General features: G+C 43.5%; 2 protein-coding genes across 3 annotated transcripts in view; one reads left to right on the top strand and one right to left on the bottom strand.

The window, feature by feature from the left end:
* Positions 1 to 1,770, top strand: part of GPLD1 (glycosylphosphatidylinositol specific phospholipase D1) — a 128,585-nt gene extending 126,815 nt beyond the window's left edge. The window contains exons 25-26 of one of the 2 annotated variants that reach the window (XR_012230061.1): positions 1,224 to 1,351; positions 1,497 to 1,770. Coding sequence is in view for 1 of the 2 variants with exons in the window: in XM_073566125.1 (XP_073422226.1) it covers positions 1,224 to 1,241 (18 nt within the window). In the remaining variant the exon portion in view is untranslated. Of the gene's footprint in view, positions 1 to 1,223 lie in introns of both variants that reach the window. The other variant, XM_073566125.1, reaches the window with a different exon arrangement.
* Positions 1 to 19,531, bottom strand: part of MRS2 (magnesium transporter MRS2) — a 39,523-nt gene that overhangs the window by 13,763 nt on the left and 6,229 nt on the right. Inside the window, exons 4-5 of the mRNA XM_073566129.1 lie at positions 18,168 to 18,280; positions 12,520 to 12,693 (exon numbers count right to left, since the gene is read on the bottom strand). Of these exons, the coding sequence (XP_073422230.1) occupies positions 12,520 to 12,693; positions 18,168 to 18,280 (287 nt within the window). The remainder of the gene's footprint in view (positions 1 to 12,519; positions 12,694 to 18,167; positions 18,281 to 19,531) is intronic.

The following is a 19,531-nucleotide window of genomic DNA, read 5'->3' as shown; positions in this document are numbered from 1 at the left end:
AGCGCTTCACTTACATCATTGCTGTCCCGATGGGGCTCACAATCTAAATTCCCTATCAGTATCTCTTTGGAATGTGGGAGGAAACCAGACAACCTGGAAGAAACCCATGCAAACACGGGGAGAAAATACAAACTCCTTGCAGATGTTGTCCTTGGTGGGATTTGAACCCAGGAACCCAGCGCTGCAAGGCTGCAGTACTAACCAATGAGCCACCGTGCCACCCTAAATTGTGTGTAAATGAGGAGGCTCAAGTGCACCCTTGGTGTGGCAAAGAGTTTGGTGTATAGTTTTATCTCCCCATTTGCTTATCTGGGGCATTCCTCTGCTTCTCATTGACAGTGCTCACAGTCTGTATGCTGCCAGTGTGTGCGGCTGGACTCTTTCTCCTCCCCGTGTCCCTTCTTTTGACGCCGCTCACTGCACTAAAACACCCAGAAATGCAGAGAGCACGGTAAGAAGAAAAGAGACGGAATATTCAGGGGAAAAACGAGAATAAAATAAGATCTGAGTGACATCTGTTTTTATACATCAATAATTAAAAAAATATACAAGCCAAATACAGTTTCCTATGATAAAAGGGTTATCTGGAGAAAAGTTATCACACTCACGGATACACGATCTCGCTCCTTTAGACAGGTCAATATTATGCAACTGGAAAACTCCTTCACAACATTTGATGTAAGTTACATCATGCCAAGGTGCTTCCACAAAATTGAACTTCCACTTTTGAAGGTGCAACATGCTGCGTTCGGCGCACTTTCAAAAGTGCGCAGCGCACGGCAAAATCCTGCTAGTGCACGATCTGCGCACCCTATGCTAAAGATAGGGTGCGCAGATCTCAAGCGCCCATGTGCGCTAGTAGGCGGTGATGACCGGATGGGGCGGGCAGGGAGCCGGGAGGGGCTTAGCGGCGGCCGTGCGCAGGCCGTCGCTGCGCTATAAAGTGCAAATGTGAAACCAGCCTTAGACCATATTTCTGAAAATATTGAAAATTTCGCAATCTTATTTTTTTTTACTTTGTTTTTATGCCCTTAAACCAGAGTTATGTCACACAAAATAGTTCTTAAATAGAATTTCCCACACGTCCACTTTACATCAGCATCATTTTCTTAAACAAATTTCTTTTTGTTAGGAAGCTAGAAGAGTTAAAAGCTGATTATCAATTTCTCATTTTTCCAACAAAATATACAAAACCATTTAATTTTTCTTTTTTTTTTTTTTAGGGACCACATTATATCTGAAGTGACTGAGGGGTCTAAATGACAGAAAATATAAAAACTGCACCCTTAAAGTGCTCAAGACCACATTCAAGACGTTTATTAACCCTTCATGTGCTTCACAGGAATTAATGGTATGTGGAAGGAAAAAAAAAAAAAAAAAACCATTTAACTTTTTCCCACAAAAATGTTACGTTAGCCCCAAATTTTTCTTTTCCACAAGGGTAATGGGAGAAATGCACCATAAAATTTGTTGTGCGATTTCTCCTGAGTACACAGGTACCTCATATGTGGTGGAAAACAGATGTTTGGGCACACGGCAGGGCTTGGAAGAGAAGCAACACCGTTTGAGTTTTGTAATGCAAAGTTGGCTGGAATCGATAGCGGACGCCATGTCACATTTGGAGAGCCCCTGATGTGCTTAAACAGTTGAAAACTGGACCCCTCAAATAATTTATCTAGATGTCTGGTTAACACCCTGAACCCTCAGTGGCTTCACAAAATTTTATAATGTTGAGCTGTGAAAATAAAGAATCATGTTTTTCAAGGAAAATGTTTTATCCGCAATTTATTTATTTTTTTTATTTTCACAAGGTTTAATACGTGGTGAAAAATGACTGTAGAGATTGGAAGGAAGGGAGCGTTATTTTGGCTGGAATAGGTTGCGGACACCATGTCGTATTTGAAGGGTCACTTAAATGCCAAAACAGCAGAAACCCCCACAAGTGACTCCATCTTCTAAACTCTCAAGGCATACATCTAGGGGAGTAGCAAGTCTTTTTTTGTTTTGGTTTTTTTTTTTTACCCCAAGACCTCTCACAAATTTGTATAATATTGGGCTGAGTAAATGAAATATTACTATTTTTTTTTCACTAAAATGTTGCTATGACCCCAAGTTTGCAATTTTCATAGGGGACAATAAGAAAAAACGAACATTACAATTTGTTACGCAATTTCTCCTGCGTATATCAATATACCCCATAAGTGGTCGAAAACTACTTTTGAGGCACAGTGCTAAGCTCAGAAGGGAAGGAGCACCATATTACAGTGCAGATTTTGCTGTTATGGTTTGCCGATGCCATGTCACATTGGCAGAGCCCTTTTTTCTCAGAACAGCAGAAACCCCTATATGTGACAACAATTTACAAACCACACCTCTCAATGAATTCATCTAAAGGTGCAGGGATAATATGGTCACAGAATTTTATAGCATTAGACGGTGAAAAAAAAAATTTACCACAAAAAAAATAGTTTTGCGGTTGTACTGTACTGCTTAGCCAGACTCCCGTGGAAAGGAGCGCAATTTGATTCTTGGAGAACAAATTAATGTAGAATAGTTTGCGGACTCCATATACAGAGCCCCTAAGTGCCAGAAGAGCATAAACCCCCCTCAAGTGACCCCATTTTGGAAATTACACCCCCCTGGGAATTTATCTACAGGTGTGTTGACGATTTTGACTCCATGGGTGTTTTCCAGAAACAAGAAACAGTGTAAGTTGTGGAGTAAAAATTGAAACGGCCGTTGTAATGACCGGTACACGTTGTAGTGACCATCTCATGCTTCTGGAGACATGCGCCCGTAAATTAGGTGGGTTCTCGTTGCTACAGAAATGTTTAGGCACACTGTAAAGATCAGAAGGGGGGGGCATTTGGATTTGAAAGCGCAGAATTTGTTGGATTTATTTAGGGGGGCAAGGAGCCATTTCGCTTTTCCAGAGCTTTTGTGCTACCAGTAACGTGGAAACCCTCTACAATTCCATTAAATAATGGACCTAAGTGGGGACTTCATTTTTTGTGGACTGAGTTGAAGCTTTAATTGGGAACATTTTACATAACATTTTGGATCACATTTACACGGAGTGCTATGCAGAGCACTTACTTTGGAGTTTCCATCTAAATCTCCGAATGACATGACTCAGATTAAGCCCCCAGGGATCCTTTCACTAAGAGGCAGCAGAGTTACTCTGGACTCCATCTGGCCTCTGTTCTGCGGTGTCCATTTCAACAAGTGCACAAAACTATGGCCGACCGCACTTTCATGCACGCCTAAAAAGATGGACACCGTCAGATCATAGGTGGCCAGACGGTGTCCACAGTGTCTCCATCTGCCTCATTATAAGGAATCTTCCGCCAGGGGTTCTGTCTGAATCACGTATTTCAGAGATTTACACGGAAACCCCGATGTAAGCATTCAGCACAGAGTGCAGGATAAATGTCAGGCAAGCCTTACTGTGATCTTTGGGAAGCAGAGTGAATGAAACAACAGCAGGTAAAGAATTGGTTTTATTTTTTACGTCGTTCCTCGTGTGGTATAAGTGATTAGATGACTTATCTTAGAGTTGGTGTGATTAAAGCGATACCAGAGTTATAAATCAGGCTTTTAAGTTTGGCTGCTGTCACACAGTAAGTTTCTGCATCCCCATATTGTGATAGCTATAATTTTTCCAGATTCCTGCCAACAGTCATGTGACGGCTTTTTTTTTCCGTGACAAGTTGATGTTTTTATTGGTACTATTTTTGGTTTTCAACATTTTTTGATTACTTTCTATTCAGATTTTTGGGAGGTAGAATGAACCAGAAATTCAGGATTTGATTTTTGAGGGTTTTTTAAATGACGTTCCGTGTGCGGTAAAATTGATAAGGCAGCTTTATTCTTCAGATCAATACGATTACAGCGATACCAAATCTATATCATTTTTTCATGTGTTGCCGCTTTTACACAAAAATTTTTATGAAAAAAATTTTTTTTTGCATCGCTTTATTCTAAGAGCTATAACTTAGTTTTCCACTGATGGAGCTGTATGGCAGCTTGTTTTTTGCGGGACAAGATGTTGTTTTCTTTGGTTATACTTTTATTTCAATTTAACATTAAATATATATATATATATATATATATATATATATATATAGTGTAGTAACCACTGAGTCCGCTAGGGGGCGTTGTGTGGATGTCCCAGGAGAAAGGATGAATGGCAGAATACGGAATGGCCGTTATGTATCCCAAAGTGGGTGGCTTTGAGATGGAGACTTATGTGTTGTTCAGCAATGATATTGCTGAGGTGTTGTTTCAATGTGTAAGGGAGAAGTCTCCAGGTAACTAGAGAGATGGGCGAGCCTGGTTACCTACAAACCCACCCAGGGGGTGCGTTTAAAGCACTGTTGTAAAGAGTGTGTAAATGCCTGAAGGACCAGTGATGAGGTCATAGTCATGTGACCCGGTGGGCATGGCTATGAACCATATAACGTGGCCAGGGTAGGTCACATGGGGGTGAATGCTGGGACTTGGTTGGTCCAGTGTGGAAGGTCCCACTGAGATGGGGCTTCTTGCCTGACTGCACGTGTGGACGCTGTGACTAATGGCTGCAAGTGCCTGAGAGTTCCCTGGAGGGAATGAATGTCTGCAGCATGGAGAAGCAGCCATGAGAGAACCCTGACGGGGTGAGATATAACTGCGGTCTGAAAAGCCTGTGTATTGGACATTGCTAACAGAGTGAAGCTCTGTCATGGACGCTATGCTGTTATAAGAACTTTATGTTGCTTCTATGGGTTTATGCTGCTGAATAAACTGCATGGACTGTTTTGGTTTTGTGGAAAACCTGGTGCCGATGTGTTTTGTTCGCTGCCTAGCGAGGATCCCCTAACTGAATAACAGCGCTACCTCACAATATACATATAATTATGGAAAAAATCAGGCAGCACTCCAGTTCAAGGAAAAATTGTGGACTTTAATCCAGCACCAAGTGGTGCAACGTTTCAACCTCGCAGCTCGGTCTTTGTCAAACACATATTAAATATATATATATATATATATATATATATATATATATATATATACCGTATATACTCGAATATAAGCCGAGATTTTCAGCCGATTTTTTTGGGCTGAAAGTCCCCTTCTTGGCTTATATTCGAGTTATATACACCGGGAGGTTGGGGGTGTCAGGTCATACTTACCCATCCTGACGCTGTCTCTTGAGCCCCCAGCTTCTCCGCGCTCTCTTCCTGCCTTCAGCGGTCACGTGGTACCGCTCATTAAAACTCATGAATATGCGCATATTCATGAGTTTTAATGAGCGGTATCACAGACAGCTGAAAGCAGGAAGAGAGCGCGCGGAGAAGCTGGGGGCTCAAGAGACAGTGTCAGGACGGGTAAGTATAGCGATACTCATCTGTCCTGCGTCCATGGCTGCATGCTGCTGTCTGACATCGGTCAGTGACTTCAGACAGCAGAGGGCGCGGTGACGTGATTAGTGCGCGCCGCGCCCCCTGCAGTCTGGACGTCACTGACTGATGACGTGGCAGATAGCGGTGAGCAGCCATGGAAGCAGGACAGGTGAGTATCTGACACCCAGCGACGGAGAGGCGAGTATGTCATTTTTTTTTATTTTTACATGCAGCAGCACATGGGGGAACAATCTATGGAGCTTCTTATGGGGTCAGCATATGGGGGACTAATCTATGGAGCTTCTTCTGGGGACACCATATGGTGAATAATCTATGGAGCATTTCCCACCCTAGGCTTATACTCGAGTCAAAATAAGTTTTCACAGTTTTTTGTGGCAAAATTAGGGGGGGTTCGGCTTATACTCGGATCGGCTTATACTCGAAAATATACAGTATATAATATATATACACATATACACACACACACACTATAAAAACTTCCTTCTTGCCCCCCTTGCTCCCGGGATCTGTTGTGGCCATTCTTCCAACTAAGGCTACTTTCACACATCAGGTTTTCGGCGTCAGGCGCGATCCGGCGTCGTGCCGGAGCGCTGGATCCGGCAAATATTTCATAAAACCGGATGTGACGGATCCGTTTTTCTGCCGGATCCGTCTTGTTCTTGACAGACAAAACCGGATCCGTCTCATCCGGTTCATCCATTTTTCGATTAGTTTTTCGACGAATTACGCCGGATCCGGTTTTTAAAAACACCCCTTGTGGCCTTCCGAACGGGATTGGCTACTGGAAAACTATATATAGCGTGTTCCTACAGCCCTTCTTTGACAGGTTGTAGAGGAGAAAGTGCAGGTTGGAGAGAAGAGCAAGTTACTGGCGAAGATGGATGTTGTCATTGGCAATATTTTGAAGAATTTGGCGGATTTTACAGCGGAGGCGAATCGTTTGAGGGTGATTGTTCTGGAGAAGGAGAGAGCGAGACAGCAGCGCATCAGGCATCGTAGATGACGTTTGTGGATCCACCCCATCACAGCCAAGAGAATGACGCGTGGGGTCTATTCTACACTCTGCATGGACCTTCGACGAAACCCGGATAAATTTTTTGGATATGTTCGGATGAAAATGGAGAATTTTGATTACTTGGTGGAGCGCATTGCACACCTCATAAGAAAAGCAGACACCTATTGCCGCTTCTCTGTTTCACCCGCAGAGCATCTGATGGTGACTTTAAGGTAAGCCACATTTATTGGATATGCTCGCATCAGAACACACTTTCACTGCAATCTTGTTGGTGGTAGTTTGTATCTCCAAGTGTTATAGCTGAGTTTTGGTATGTAATGCTGTGATCTAAAACTAATTGATTGTTTTTTAATTCCCCACAGATTTCTTGCAACTGGAGAATCCCTTTCGTCACTGCATTTCCAGTACAGACTCGGGATTTCCACCATATCTGGAATAGTGAAGTACACATGCCGTGTCCTCATGGCCATCGCTGACGCGGAATACAAATTTATTGCTGTTGATATTGGGGCCTATGGCCGCTCCAATGACTCAAGTTTTCAAACTGTCTGCCATGGGGCGTAAACTGTATGGAAACACCTTCCAGTTCCCACCCCCTAGACCGCTGCCGCAAACATCTGGTCCACCTATGCCATTTGTCTGTGTAGGGGATGAAGCCTTCCAGCTGTCAGAACACCTTTTGAAACCGTACGGTAGCAGAGGATTGTCAAGAACAAAACGCATTTTTAATTACCGCCTCACAAGAGCAAGAAGAATGGTTGAATGTACCTTTGGTATTCTGACAGCCAAATGGCGGGTCCTATTGACTGCGATCAACCTCAAGACAGAAACGGTGGACGAGGTGATCAAAGCTTGCGTGGTACTCCACAATTTTGTTATCTGCAAGGAACCCATTTCCATTGAGGACACCTCTGAAGAAACCACCTTGCAAGATTACCATGACATTACCACTAGAAGTTCTGTGACGGTTTCAGTAATGAGGGACAATTTTGCACTATACTTTATGTCACCTCAAGGCAGAGTACACTGGCAGGATGACAGAGTGTGAAAAATTTGTGCCCTTAACCAAAATTGTGTACCTTCTGTACCAACAGTATATACCTTTGCCAACCAAAGTTGGCTATCTTGTCATGGTCTTACTACTTTTAGCTTTAGGCCACAGGTGTGTACCTGGTTGTGTTTTATGCAAAGTATTTCACCTTTTAACAAAAGTTGTGTACATTGTTAGGAAATCACCAACAATAATCACAACTTTTTAGGTGAAATACTTTGCTTCAAACACAACCAGGAACACAACTGTGGCAAAAAGCTAAAATTTACCCACAGTTATATACCTAGTTTTGAATACCATTTTACCTTTTAAATACCCTGTATTTAACCCTTTTGGCCGCAGAAAGAAATGACAGACAACCAGTGTAAAATAATTTAACTTTTATTGAAAAAGGTTTTTTTTAGTAAACGGTTTTTAAATTTTAATAAACTTTTTTAATAAAGCTTTGAAACCATAAAACTGGTCATTTTTATTAAAATACACACATATTATAAATCTGTGTAGTGTGGGGTGGAAATACTGCTGGAGGGGCTGCGGGACACTTCGACACTGGGAGTGTGGAGAGAGGACTGGGATCGTGGTGGGGAAGGAACAGTTAGAGGTGAAGGTGTGGAAAAAGCTACAGAATGGGTGGACATGTGGGAGGCAGAAGAGGTGGTGGGCGGTGGAGTGGAGGGTTGGGCAGGGACTGTAGGAGCAGATGATGTTGATGGCAAGTTGTATGGGGAAGGAGTTTGGTATGGGGCAGGTTGCTGGAAGTGGGGAGATGTCTGGTACTGGGGAGGTTGCTAGTACTGGGGAGGTTGCTGGTACTGGGGAGGTTGCTGGTACTGGGGAGGTGGATGGTATGTAATAGGAGGGGGAGGATGGAAAGTGGCTGGAGGGGGTGCAGGTGGAGGAACTACTGGGGTGGGAAGAGGAGGTTGGGAGGTAACGTGCTGGAGAGCACCGTGGCATGAATGCATTACATGCATCTGCTGGGTAGGAGATAGCGTTTCCATGCGCTCCACAACAGACCTGAAAAAGGTGTGGTTTGGCGAAGATCTTGCTTCTGAATGCATGGTTTGCAGAAGTGTCTTCACCTCCAGAATGCTGGAGTTGATCTGCTGAAAGCCTGCAGAGATTTGCTCTGACAAGACTTTTAGACAGTTCTGGAAAGATGCATTCAGATGCAAGAACTCTGGCGCATAACTCTTTTCCTGACCCCTCTGCCGCCCAGTACCCGCAGGTGTAATAGAGGTGGCAGGGGCAGAAGGGTGGGGTAAAGGGAAAGCGATCTCCTCACCAGCAGCTTCATGTAATGTAGGCGGCCACGATGCTCCTGTGCTGGTAGATGGGACAGAGGGGTCGAATGTGTGGGAAGGCTGTGAAGGTGCAGATGTACCGGGGCGGTCGAAGTGTCCCTCGGTGCCGGTCTCCTCAGGGATCGCCTCAGAAGGGTCCAACCGTGCAGGCTCCCGAGTGCTGCTCACCGTGCTGTGGAATAAAGAGAAAAAAAACAATTAAAAAAGTGACATGGCATGGCCCTGGCTGAAAAAAAATTGTTACATCTAAACATTTTTTTTTTCACATGTGGTGTGTAATATTTACCTTCTGGTGACCATTGTATCCCGGAGGAACGACAGGGCTTGTGCGTACTTGTACTTGCTCCTGCGTCCTCCAGATCCACTCGGGGCCCGCATCTCTTTATTGAACTCCTTCTTGAAACGATCCCTCACAGACCGCCACCGCTTCACAATTCTGTCCCCTGAAACGAGAAAGGAGTGGTTAGTATACAACATCAGTGTTTCCCAAACTCCAGTCCTCATGGTCCCCAGGGGTCATGTTTTCAGGATTTCCATAGTAAATAGAAATCCTGAACACATGATCCGTGGGGACCACGAGGACTGTTGTTCGGGAAACACTGGTTTACATCAAGCAACCGGTACTGTATATACTTACGCTCTTTAATCTGGGCCCGAGCATCGAGGTCCTCCCAGCGGTCCACAAGGAGCGAACAGATTTCCTCCCAGAGTCGTCGGGTAACGATCAGGTCAGCGTGGCGGCGGTCAGCCATATTCCAGAGCGGCTCCCTTTCTCTGACGAGATCGATGAGGTGGTCCACATCGATTCCTCCATCCTCACCGTCAGAGTCGGGAGCACGCTGTGAAGGCTGTTAAAGAAAAAGACAAAAATAACATAATTAGCCTCCACAAAAGAAATGAAATAAAAAGTGCAAAAAAAACAAAGCAAAAATATTTATACTTACACGCTGGTGACCGCCGCGTTGCTGTCGCCGACGACCCTGGGAGGCACTGCGAGGAACTCTTGGCCGAGCACCAGATTGGGAAGACTAGAGAAGAAAACAAAAAATGTTATGTCTTTGGATGTAGGCATTTGTTTGCTGTGTGTGGTCTGCAGAACATTGTTTTCTATGTGTTGTGTGTAGTGTGATGTTGTGTTTCTGCGTTTGATGCCAAAAACTTACCAATTGTGAGCCCACTCCAGGTGTCTGTCCATCCCTTCCTTCTTCTTCTGGGAGCTCCTCTTCATCTTGTGATTCCTGTTTTGAAATAAAAGGCAATGAATAGACATATATTACAGAAATGATGGATTTTGGAAATAAAAACTTACCGTCAAATGCTGACGATGAGAGGGAGGGCTCCCAGAAGAAGATGTGCTGTCTTCCTGCTGGCCAGACTCCATGGCTGTGGGTGGTGTTACAGCTGCTGCCAGTGCTGCCAGTGCTGCTGCTGCTGCATCTCTTGGGCGGCTGTTGAATAAAGAGAAACAAAGGGCCAATGAATATCTTGATATTCCATGGCCCTAGTTTGGAGGAATGGGGGATTTGATAATTACCGTCTCTCATCTGCTGCTGGACTCCCCTCCTCAGCATGTTCCATTTGCTGCTCCATTTGGCGTGGTGGTGGTGGTGCTGATGGTGCTGCAGTGGTCTCCTGCCTTCTCCTGCGCCTGATTGCTGTCTTGGGTGGCATGATGGGTGTGGCTGAGGGTCCCACTGTCTTGCTTTTATATATGTGTCTTGTGGGCAGAGCTACTGAGCATGCTCAGACCAAAAAAACCGGATCCGGCCACCGGCGCTCATAGGCTTTCATTGTGTGAAAAAGCCGGACGCGCCGGATCGGCATGTCCGGCTTTTTCGCCGGAGACAAAAAACGTTACAGTAGCCGTTTTTTCCAGACGCCGGATTGAGACACATTGCCGGATCCGGCGAAAACCGGATGAAACGCATGGCCATCCGGCGCGATCCGGCGCAAATGCAAGTCAATGGGGGGAAACCGGATCCGGCATTGCATTTTGCCGGATCCGGTTTTTGTCAAAAGCGCCGGATCGCGCCTGACGGCGAAAACCTGATGTGTGAAAGAGGCCTTAGGGGTGACTGCTCGAAGTGCCCCTATCACCACTGGAATCACTGTTGCCTTCACCTTCCACATCTCCTCCAGTTCTCCTTTGAGGCCCTGGTATTTCTCCAGCTTCTCATATTCCTTCTTTCTAATGTTGCCGTCACTTGGCACTGCCACATCTATTGTCATTGCTGTCTTCTGATCCTTGTCTTCTATGACAATGTCATGTTGGTTAGCCAACACCTTGCTTACCCGTCTGGATATTGAAGTCTCACAGGATTTTTGCCCTTTGATTCACCACTTTCTCTGGGGTCTCCCACCTGGACTTATATATATTTTGTGATTTTTTTTTTTAAGTTTTAAAACATTTACACATTTTTTTTTTTTTTACTTAGTGACTTCAATTTTTATTTTTCTGATCACTGGTCTGATGCATTGCAATACACTGTCAGATCGCTTGTTAGACTCAGCAGCTGGCTGAGTCTAACAAGCTACAGTAGCTGGCAGATCTGGAGGTCATCACGTGACCTCCGGCTACCATGACAACCCTCGGCTACCCCGTGATGTGATCACGGGGCATGATGGAGAGGTGAGTGAAGCAGTCTTCTCCCTCTCGCCATCTTCTAAATGCCATGACTGCAACAACCAGAAGATGGCAATGGATTAACATAATTGGGACCTGATCAAATCAGGTGTCGATGATATTACCTGTCAGAACTACCACTTTTCACAGGAATCGCAGCACCCTGGGGGGTCCTGAGAGCAGCAAGACTGCTTACCGTAGAGAAACGTTGGCGCTGCACAGAGCCCAGCAAGCGCTGACATTTATGTACAGTGGGCAGTCTGGAAGCGGGTAAGGGCATAAAAGTTAAAAGTTTCAAAATTGTGACATTTTCAAAATTGTTGCCAAAATTCCGATATGTTAACAAAAACGCAAAAAATTGGCCTAAATTTATCACTAACATAAAGTACAATGTGTAGTGATAAAAAAGCTTCAGAACCTCTGGTATACATTGAGGCTATGTGCACACGTAGTTTTTTTGATCTGCGGATTTTGGAGAGAAAACCGCAGGTAAATCCGCAGGACAAAAGTCCTGCGGTTTATCTGGGGTTTTACACCTCATAATGGATGAGGTGTAAAACTGCAGCGTTTCTGCACCAAACAATTGACATGCTGCGGATTGTAAACCGCAGCAAAACCACGCGGAAAAATCCGCAGCATGTGCACAGCGTTTTTTTAATTTCCATAGGAAATAAAGGTACTGTACAACGCAGCAGAATCTGCTGCGGACCCGCAGCTGCAGAAACGCTGCGGAACCGCAGCAGAATCCGCACCTTGTGCACATACCCTGAGTGTTCAAGAGCTATTACTACAGAGTTATTACTTATTAGTTATTACAGAGTTATTACTACATGAAGTGACACTTTTCAGTGTTGGAAAATTTGGCCTGGGCAGGAAGATGAAAACAGGATCTGGTGAAGGGGTTAAAGGACATATAATCTTATAAATTGAGAGAGATCAGTTCCCAATGTGTCTGAAATATCCATAATATGGAACAATAGACATCTGGGCGAGTACATGCGCTGTTTTTATTTGACTCAAAAGTTAAAAAGAACCATTTTATTCTAGTTAAACAAAAACAAGTCAAATTTCTTTACAACTTCCAACCCAGCTGTAAGCACACCAAATGAACAATAAGGTCTTACCCTGTGCTGCAGAATTGCTTCCAAAGCTCGGAATTCAAAAGGTAAAGAGTATGTGACTAGTTGCCCTTCCCCTGCTAACTGCGGGGCCAGTTCTCGGAGGAACCACTGCTCCAAATGGAAGTTCCGATAATCCAATATTAGAAGATACTCAGAAGTGATAACAGCCTTTACAAACTGCAAAACCGTAAGGGGAAAAAAGTGAACTCAGATTAAAATGATATACAGGATGAGATACTGAAATATTAAATAAGTCATTCCATAAAAAAAACTAAAAATGACACCTATTATACTAGTGGAGATTGGGTGAAGCGGCTTCTCTGATAATACTGAATATTGTGCATGCTTAAGGGGTTATTCACCATTTGGACAATCCCTTCCTAAATGCTTTAGTCCAATGAATAAATAAAGGTTTATACTCACCACCTGCATCAAGACTGTTCCACCAACTGATTGACTGCAGTTGAGTGTGGAGAGATCCCACTCTACCCCCTGCTGACATTGCCAGAGTGGCAAAGGTGCAGGAGAGGATAATAAGCTTTTTTTGTGGATGAGAGAGTTTAAGAAAAGATTGTCCAAAAAGTTGGCAACCCTTTACGAGTTTAACTGCCAAAAATTTAGAGGGAGTGTCTCACCTTCTTAAATCTAACAGCTGATACATCCTGCCCATTGGGAACCAAATGTATAACTCGTCTCCTGTGCTGTTCGGTCCCCGGCGGCTTCTCCCCGCCAGCTGCCCTGGATTGTCAGGTCTCTGTCTACATACTTGTGTAGGCAGAGACCTGGCAGTGGGCAGGGAGGAGCCACCGGGGACCCGCCTGTCTCACTTGTCTCCAGCACTGCTCAGACTGCTTTTCAAGTATGTTTTTATCGAACATATCAGACTGAGCTCAAACTCTAGGAATAATTTTATTCATATCTATTCTTATTTTTTAAGCATTATATGTAAGATGGCGAGTTTTAATTGTGTTGTATCTTTGTATTTTTACTATAGTTCCATTTGTCTTGTGATGTAATTTTCAATTACGACTACTGGAAGAATGACCATGTAAACATCATTGTGGGGACTTCTTGTATCTCTTTTTTTTTTTTATTTGTTCAGATTCATTATTGCAATCCCTCTGCTCCATAACTGGACCAGACCGTCTTCGGAAGGAGGAGTGAGGTCTAGGTTCGGCGTGCGTCAGGGTTCAACGCTGCATTCCAAATACAGTGCAATCACTCCCCTGATATGTACCTCTCCGATGGTGTAGATATGTATGCTATGCGGAACATACAATACAGACCAAAAGTTTGGACACACCTTCTCAGTCAAAGAGTTTTCTTTATTTTCATGATTATGAAAATTGTAGATTCACTCTGAAGGCATCAAAACTATGAAACAACTAAAAATGTGTCTTATATTCTAGGTTCTTCAAAGTAGCCACCTTTTGCTTTGATTACTGCTTTGCACACTCTTGGCATTCTCTTGATGAGCTTCAAGAGGTAGTCACCGGAAATGGTTTTCACTTCACAGGTGTGCCCTGTCAGGTTTAATAAGTGGGATTTCTTGCTTTATAAATGGGGTTGGAACCATCAGTTGTGTTGTGCAGAAGTCTGGTGGATACAAAGCTGATAGTCCTACTGAATAGACTGTTAGAATTTGTATTATGGCTAGAAAAAAGCAGCTAAGAAAAACGAGTGGCCATCATTACTTTAAGAAATGAACGTCAGTCAGTCCGAAAAATTAGGAAAACTTAGAAAGTGTCCCCAAGTGCAGTGGCAAAAACCATCAAGCGCTACAAAGAAACTGACTCACATGAGGACCGCCCCAAGAAAGGAAGACAAAGAGTCACCTCTGCTGCGAAGGATAAGTTCATCCGAGTCACCAGCCTCAGAAATCGCAGGTTAACAGCAGCTCAGATTAGAGACCTGGTCAATGCCACACTGAGTTCTAGCAGCAGACACATCTCTACATCAACTGTTAAGAGGAGACTTTGTGCAGGAGGCCTTCATGGTAAAATAGCTGCTAGGAAACCACTGCTAAGGACAGGCAACAAGCAGAAGAGACTTGTTTGGGCTAAAGAACACAAGGAATGGACATTAGACCAGTGGAAATCTGTGCTTTGGTCTGATGAGTCTAAATTTGAGATCTTTGGTTCCAACCACCGTATCTTTGCACTACACAGAAAAGGTGAACGGATGGACTCTACATGCCTGGTTCCCACCGTGAAGCATGGAGGAGGAGGTGTGATGGTGTGGGGGTGCTTTGCTGGTGACACTGTTGGGGATTTATTCAAAATTGAAGGCATACTGAACCAGCATGGCTATCACAGCAACTTGCAGCGGCATGCTATTCCATCCGGTTTGCGTTTAGTTGGACCATCATTTATTTTTCAACAGGACAATGACACCAAACACACCTCCAGGCTGTGTAAGGGTTATCTGACCAAGAAGGAGAGTGATGGGGTGCTACGCCAGATGACCTGGCCTCCACAGTCACCAGACCTGAACCCAATCGAGATGGTTTGGGGTGAGCTGGACCGCAGAGTGAAGGCAAAAAGGCCAACAAGTGCTAAGCATCTCTGGAAACTCCTTCAAGACTGTTGGAAGACCATTTTCGGTGACTACCTCTTGAAGCTCATCAAGAGAATGCCAAGAGTGTGCAAAGCAGTAATCAAAGCAAAAGGTGGCTACTTTGAAGAACCTAGAATATAAGACATATTTTAAGTTGTTTCACACTTTTTTGCTAATTATATAATTCCACATGTGTTATTTCATAGTTTTGATGCCTTCAGAGTGAATCTACAATTTTCATAGTCATGAAAATAAAGAAAACTCTTTGAATGAGAAGGTGTGTCCAAACTTTTGGTCTGTACTGTATGTTCCAACAAGATGTGACCTCAACTCTCCACAATTGTGTGTTCTTTATGGACAGAAATATGCAACCTTCCAAGTGTTAAGGTATATACCTTGATACCATATTCAAGAGTTGGCAATTGATAACTCTGTTTCCCTACATGACCACAACTGTTGCCATTTAAAAACCATTCTAGCCACTATATATACACATATATAGTACCTTCATATAGCCATAGTGCATAGGCTGTTGAACAGCATTTCTTTTGGTACAAATACTCATCTTATGTGATTAATATTTGTTTATGAATATACTGAGTCTTGTATATGGATATCAGGAGATATGGTATATATATATATATACACATATACACACACATATGTACACATACACACACACATGGGTTGGACAAAATAATGGAAACACCTAATGTTTTGGCATCATAATCTTCGAACATGTAATAAGCATGCAAACCGTGACATATGGTAATGTTTTGTAGTTGTTTATTTGTGATATGTGTATGTAAATTAACTGTTTGTTTTGCAGAATTTTAAGAACATTGATGAGAACCTGATACCAATGGCAGACCTCTCGGATTTTCAAAGAGGCCAAATTGTTGGTGCTTGTATGGCAGGCGCTAGTGTAACAGAAAGTGCCAGAATGCTTGGCGTGTCAAGAGGTACTGTCTCCAAAGTAATGACTGCGTTTGAAAGAGAAGGAAAAACGTCCGCAGCAAAGCACAGGTCCGGTCGAAAGGCGAAGTTGACTGAGAGAGACCGTCAGACTCTAAAGTGAATTGTGAGAGAGGATTGCAAGACCACGGCTACGAAAATCACGGCTGAGCTCAATGAACACCTACAGAACCCAGTTTCCACGAAAACTGTTCGTCGGGAGCTGCACAAATCTGGATTCCACGAAGAGCTGCAATTTGAAAACCACTGCTCTTAATGACAAATGTTTCCAAGCGTTTAGAGTGGTGTAGAAACCTCCAGAATTGGTCCCTCGAGCAGTGGAAACATGTGATATTCTCAGACGAATCGTCGTTTACCCTATTTCCGACCTCCGGCCGAGTGTATGTTTGAAGACAGCTGAAAGAAGCATTCCATCCAGAATGCCTTCTCCCAACCGTAAAACATGGCGGAGGTTCTGTGATGATCTGGGGTGCTATTTCGTGGAGATCCGCCGGGCCAATGATAATTCTTCCATGAAGGGATAACAGCCGAGATTATTTAGGCATTTTGGGCGACCAAGTGCATCCTATGGTTCAAGCAGTGTTCCTGGAGGGGAACGCCATCTTTCAGGATGATAATGCACCAATTCATACAGCTAGAATCGTTAAAGCATGGCACGAGGAACATTCTAATGAAGTTGAGCATCTCATCTGGCCCCCACAATCCCCAGACCTCAACATTATTGAGCATTTATGGCCGATTGAAGAGATTCAAGTTAGCCGTCAATTTCCGCCGCCATCATCGCTCAAAGAACTGGAGGGTGTTTTAACTGAAGAATGGGCTACAATTCCTTTGGAAACAATTCACACCTTGTATGAATCCATACCTCGGAGAATTGAGGCTATATATATATATATATATATATATATATATATATATATACATACACACATACGTATATATACACACACACATATATATATATATATATATATATATATATATATATATATACACACACACACATACGTATATATACACACACACATATATATATATATATATATATACACACACACACACACATACACAGCACAGCAGCACCCTGTGAATGCCAAGACATATAATGTCAATGGAAATAACTTCCAAGCGCTTTGTCCTTCAGCAAGATGTATTTGCAAAAAAAAGCGAAGGTTCTTAGCGCATAAATTGGCCAATTCATGTGTGCCCGTCAACCACGGCAAGGTGTCACTTCTCTGACGGGTCCTGTCCTAACCCTTCTATATACTACTGTATATGCTACTTTCAGGTTAAAAAACCTACAATAATGGACAAACATGTCTCTCCTGGGCTCCAAGCCTACAATTTGAATGGGCACGTAGTACTGGTTGAGAGCACCTGCAGGTTAATGGGAGGAGTGCAATTGTCAGAGCAGAGGGAGTCACATATATATGTATTTCTTTCATTCATTACATCAATTTGTGGCTTATCTATTTATATGCCCCTCCTTTGGTTGTTGCAAGCACTCTGCACTTTATATATCCACTTTTTTATATGTATTGCTGTGTCTATTAACATTTTTATTATTTTTGCCCATTTACTGTGAACACTTTCAGTACCACCACTTGCCCTTGTACTGTTTAATAGAGGCATTGTTTAATTATATGCTTTGTCCTGATATTTTGAACATATTTCTAAACTGCGTGTGTGGGGGGCCCCGTGCAACCAGGCTGGGGGTGGAGCCCGTACAACTAGGCTGGGGGTGGGTGGGGGAGCCCGTACAACCAGGCTGGGGGTGGGTGGGGGAGCCCGTACAACCAGGCTGGGGGTGGGTGGCGGAGCCCGTACAACCAGGCTGGGGGTGGGTGGCGGAGCCCGTACAACCAGGCTGGGGGTGGGTGGCGGAGCCCGTACAACCAGGCTGGGGGTGGGTGGCGGAGCCCGTACAACCAGGCTGGGGGTGGGTGGCGGAGCCCGTACAACCAGGCTGGGGGTGGGTGGCGGAGCCCGTACAACCAGGCTGGGGGTGGGTGGCGGAGCCCGTATACCAGGATGGGGGTGGGTGGTGGGGCCCAATCTTTAATAAGATTTAAACGGAATCTAAAATTTTCATATTTAAAACTGGATATGGTTAATATTACCTCCATTCTTAAAATAATCTTGTTGTTTCTGGAACTGATGCTCACTAGATGCTGAAACCTCAGATCTCGTGCTTGGAGTCCCAACTCCTGGTATAGTTCAGTTTTCTTTCTTTCTGCCAAAATTAAATGACAATCACATAAGGAGATTTGTTGAATTCACAGTACATGGGATGTCTGTATGTTACACTATTTCAAACCAAACTGGGGCAGTTTTATCAATTTATTAACATTAGTTTTGTGGTATAAATATGGTATTCAAGCAGAACTGTTCGAAAAGTGAAAAGCATAAGGACTTCTGAGTCACAATGTAACATATTTGGTTGATGAATCTGTTGCACTAAGTGTGAGACTGGCACACCATTTAAAATAGATGGCCATATATAGGCCCTTAACCAGTCCAAGATCAGACCATTCACCCCCACTCTTGACCAGATACACTTTGTTTCCATACATGCTGTTTAAAGAGCTGTAAAATGTTCTCATTCGGATATTCAAATAATTTGTGTTTTTTTCCACACTTTTTATTTTGATATCACACGGATATCGGGTGGGAAAATAAAAAGGTGTCTGTTGTTCACTTTTTTTTTTATATAATCAAAAAGTACCACTAAAATACAATTAAAATTTTGGCCCCCTTTACACTACAATTATTAATATATACGGGATACCATTTTCTGACGTGTAGGGCTAGTAAAGGTGATTTGTATTGGGAGCGGCATTATTTTTTTCCTGCTTTTTATTTTAATTTCACATATTGTACTCCCCATAAGGTCGTAAAAGAACTTCGGGAGGAATTTCAAGATTTAATTTTTTTTTTTACCCTGTAAGGGTATGTTCACCAATTACGTTTTTGCCGTATTTTTACTGGAAAATTTCACTTACCGGAGCAAAGTGAATGAGATTTCTGAAATCTTATGCACACGCTGCTTATTTTTTCATTGAAGATTTAAAGCCATTTCAAATCTGCAACGTGTTAATTCTATTAGCGTTATTGCAGCATTTTTCACCCATTCAAATGAACAGGAAAAAAGAGGCATCAAAAACATGAGCAAAAAAGCATTTATATTAAGAAGTGGTTTTCCTGCTAACACTCAGTATTTGTAGCACATTCTTCTGCTGGAAATTCTGAACATATCCGCTTATGATGGTAAATTAGCTCGTGTTACAGGATAAATTCAGTGTCCTCGCTGCATTCCACAGCTGACTGGGTTTTGTAGGCGATCCTCGGCGGTCGTTGGTACCTTGTCACACAGCAGCTTTTCTGAATGATTCCAGCCTGCGTCCCTGAGTTCTGTGTCGCCAACGAGGTCGTTCGTCGGGTCAAACACAGTGATGCGCGCTGGCCAGCGGGACGCCGATGAAAA

This window comes from Dendrobates tinctorius, unplaced genomic scaffold, assembly GCF_039654945.1.
Source record: "Dendrobates tinctorius isolate UK_male_01 unplaced genomic scaffold, ASM3965494v1 ptg000004l, whole genome shotgun sequence".
Classification (NCBI taxonomy): Eukaryota; Metazoa; Chordata; class Amphibia; order Anura; family Dendrobatidae; genus Dendrobates; species Dendrobates tinctorius.
This window is presented reverse-complemented; position numbering and strand designations above follow the sequence as displayed.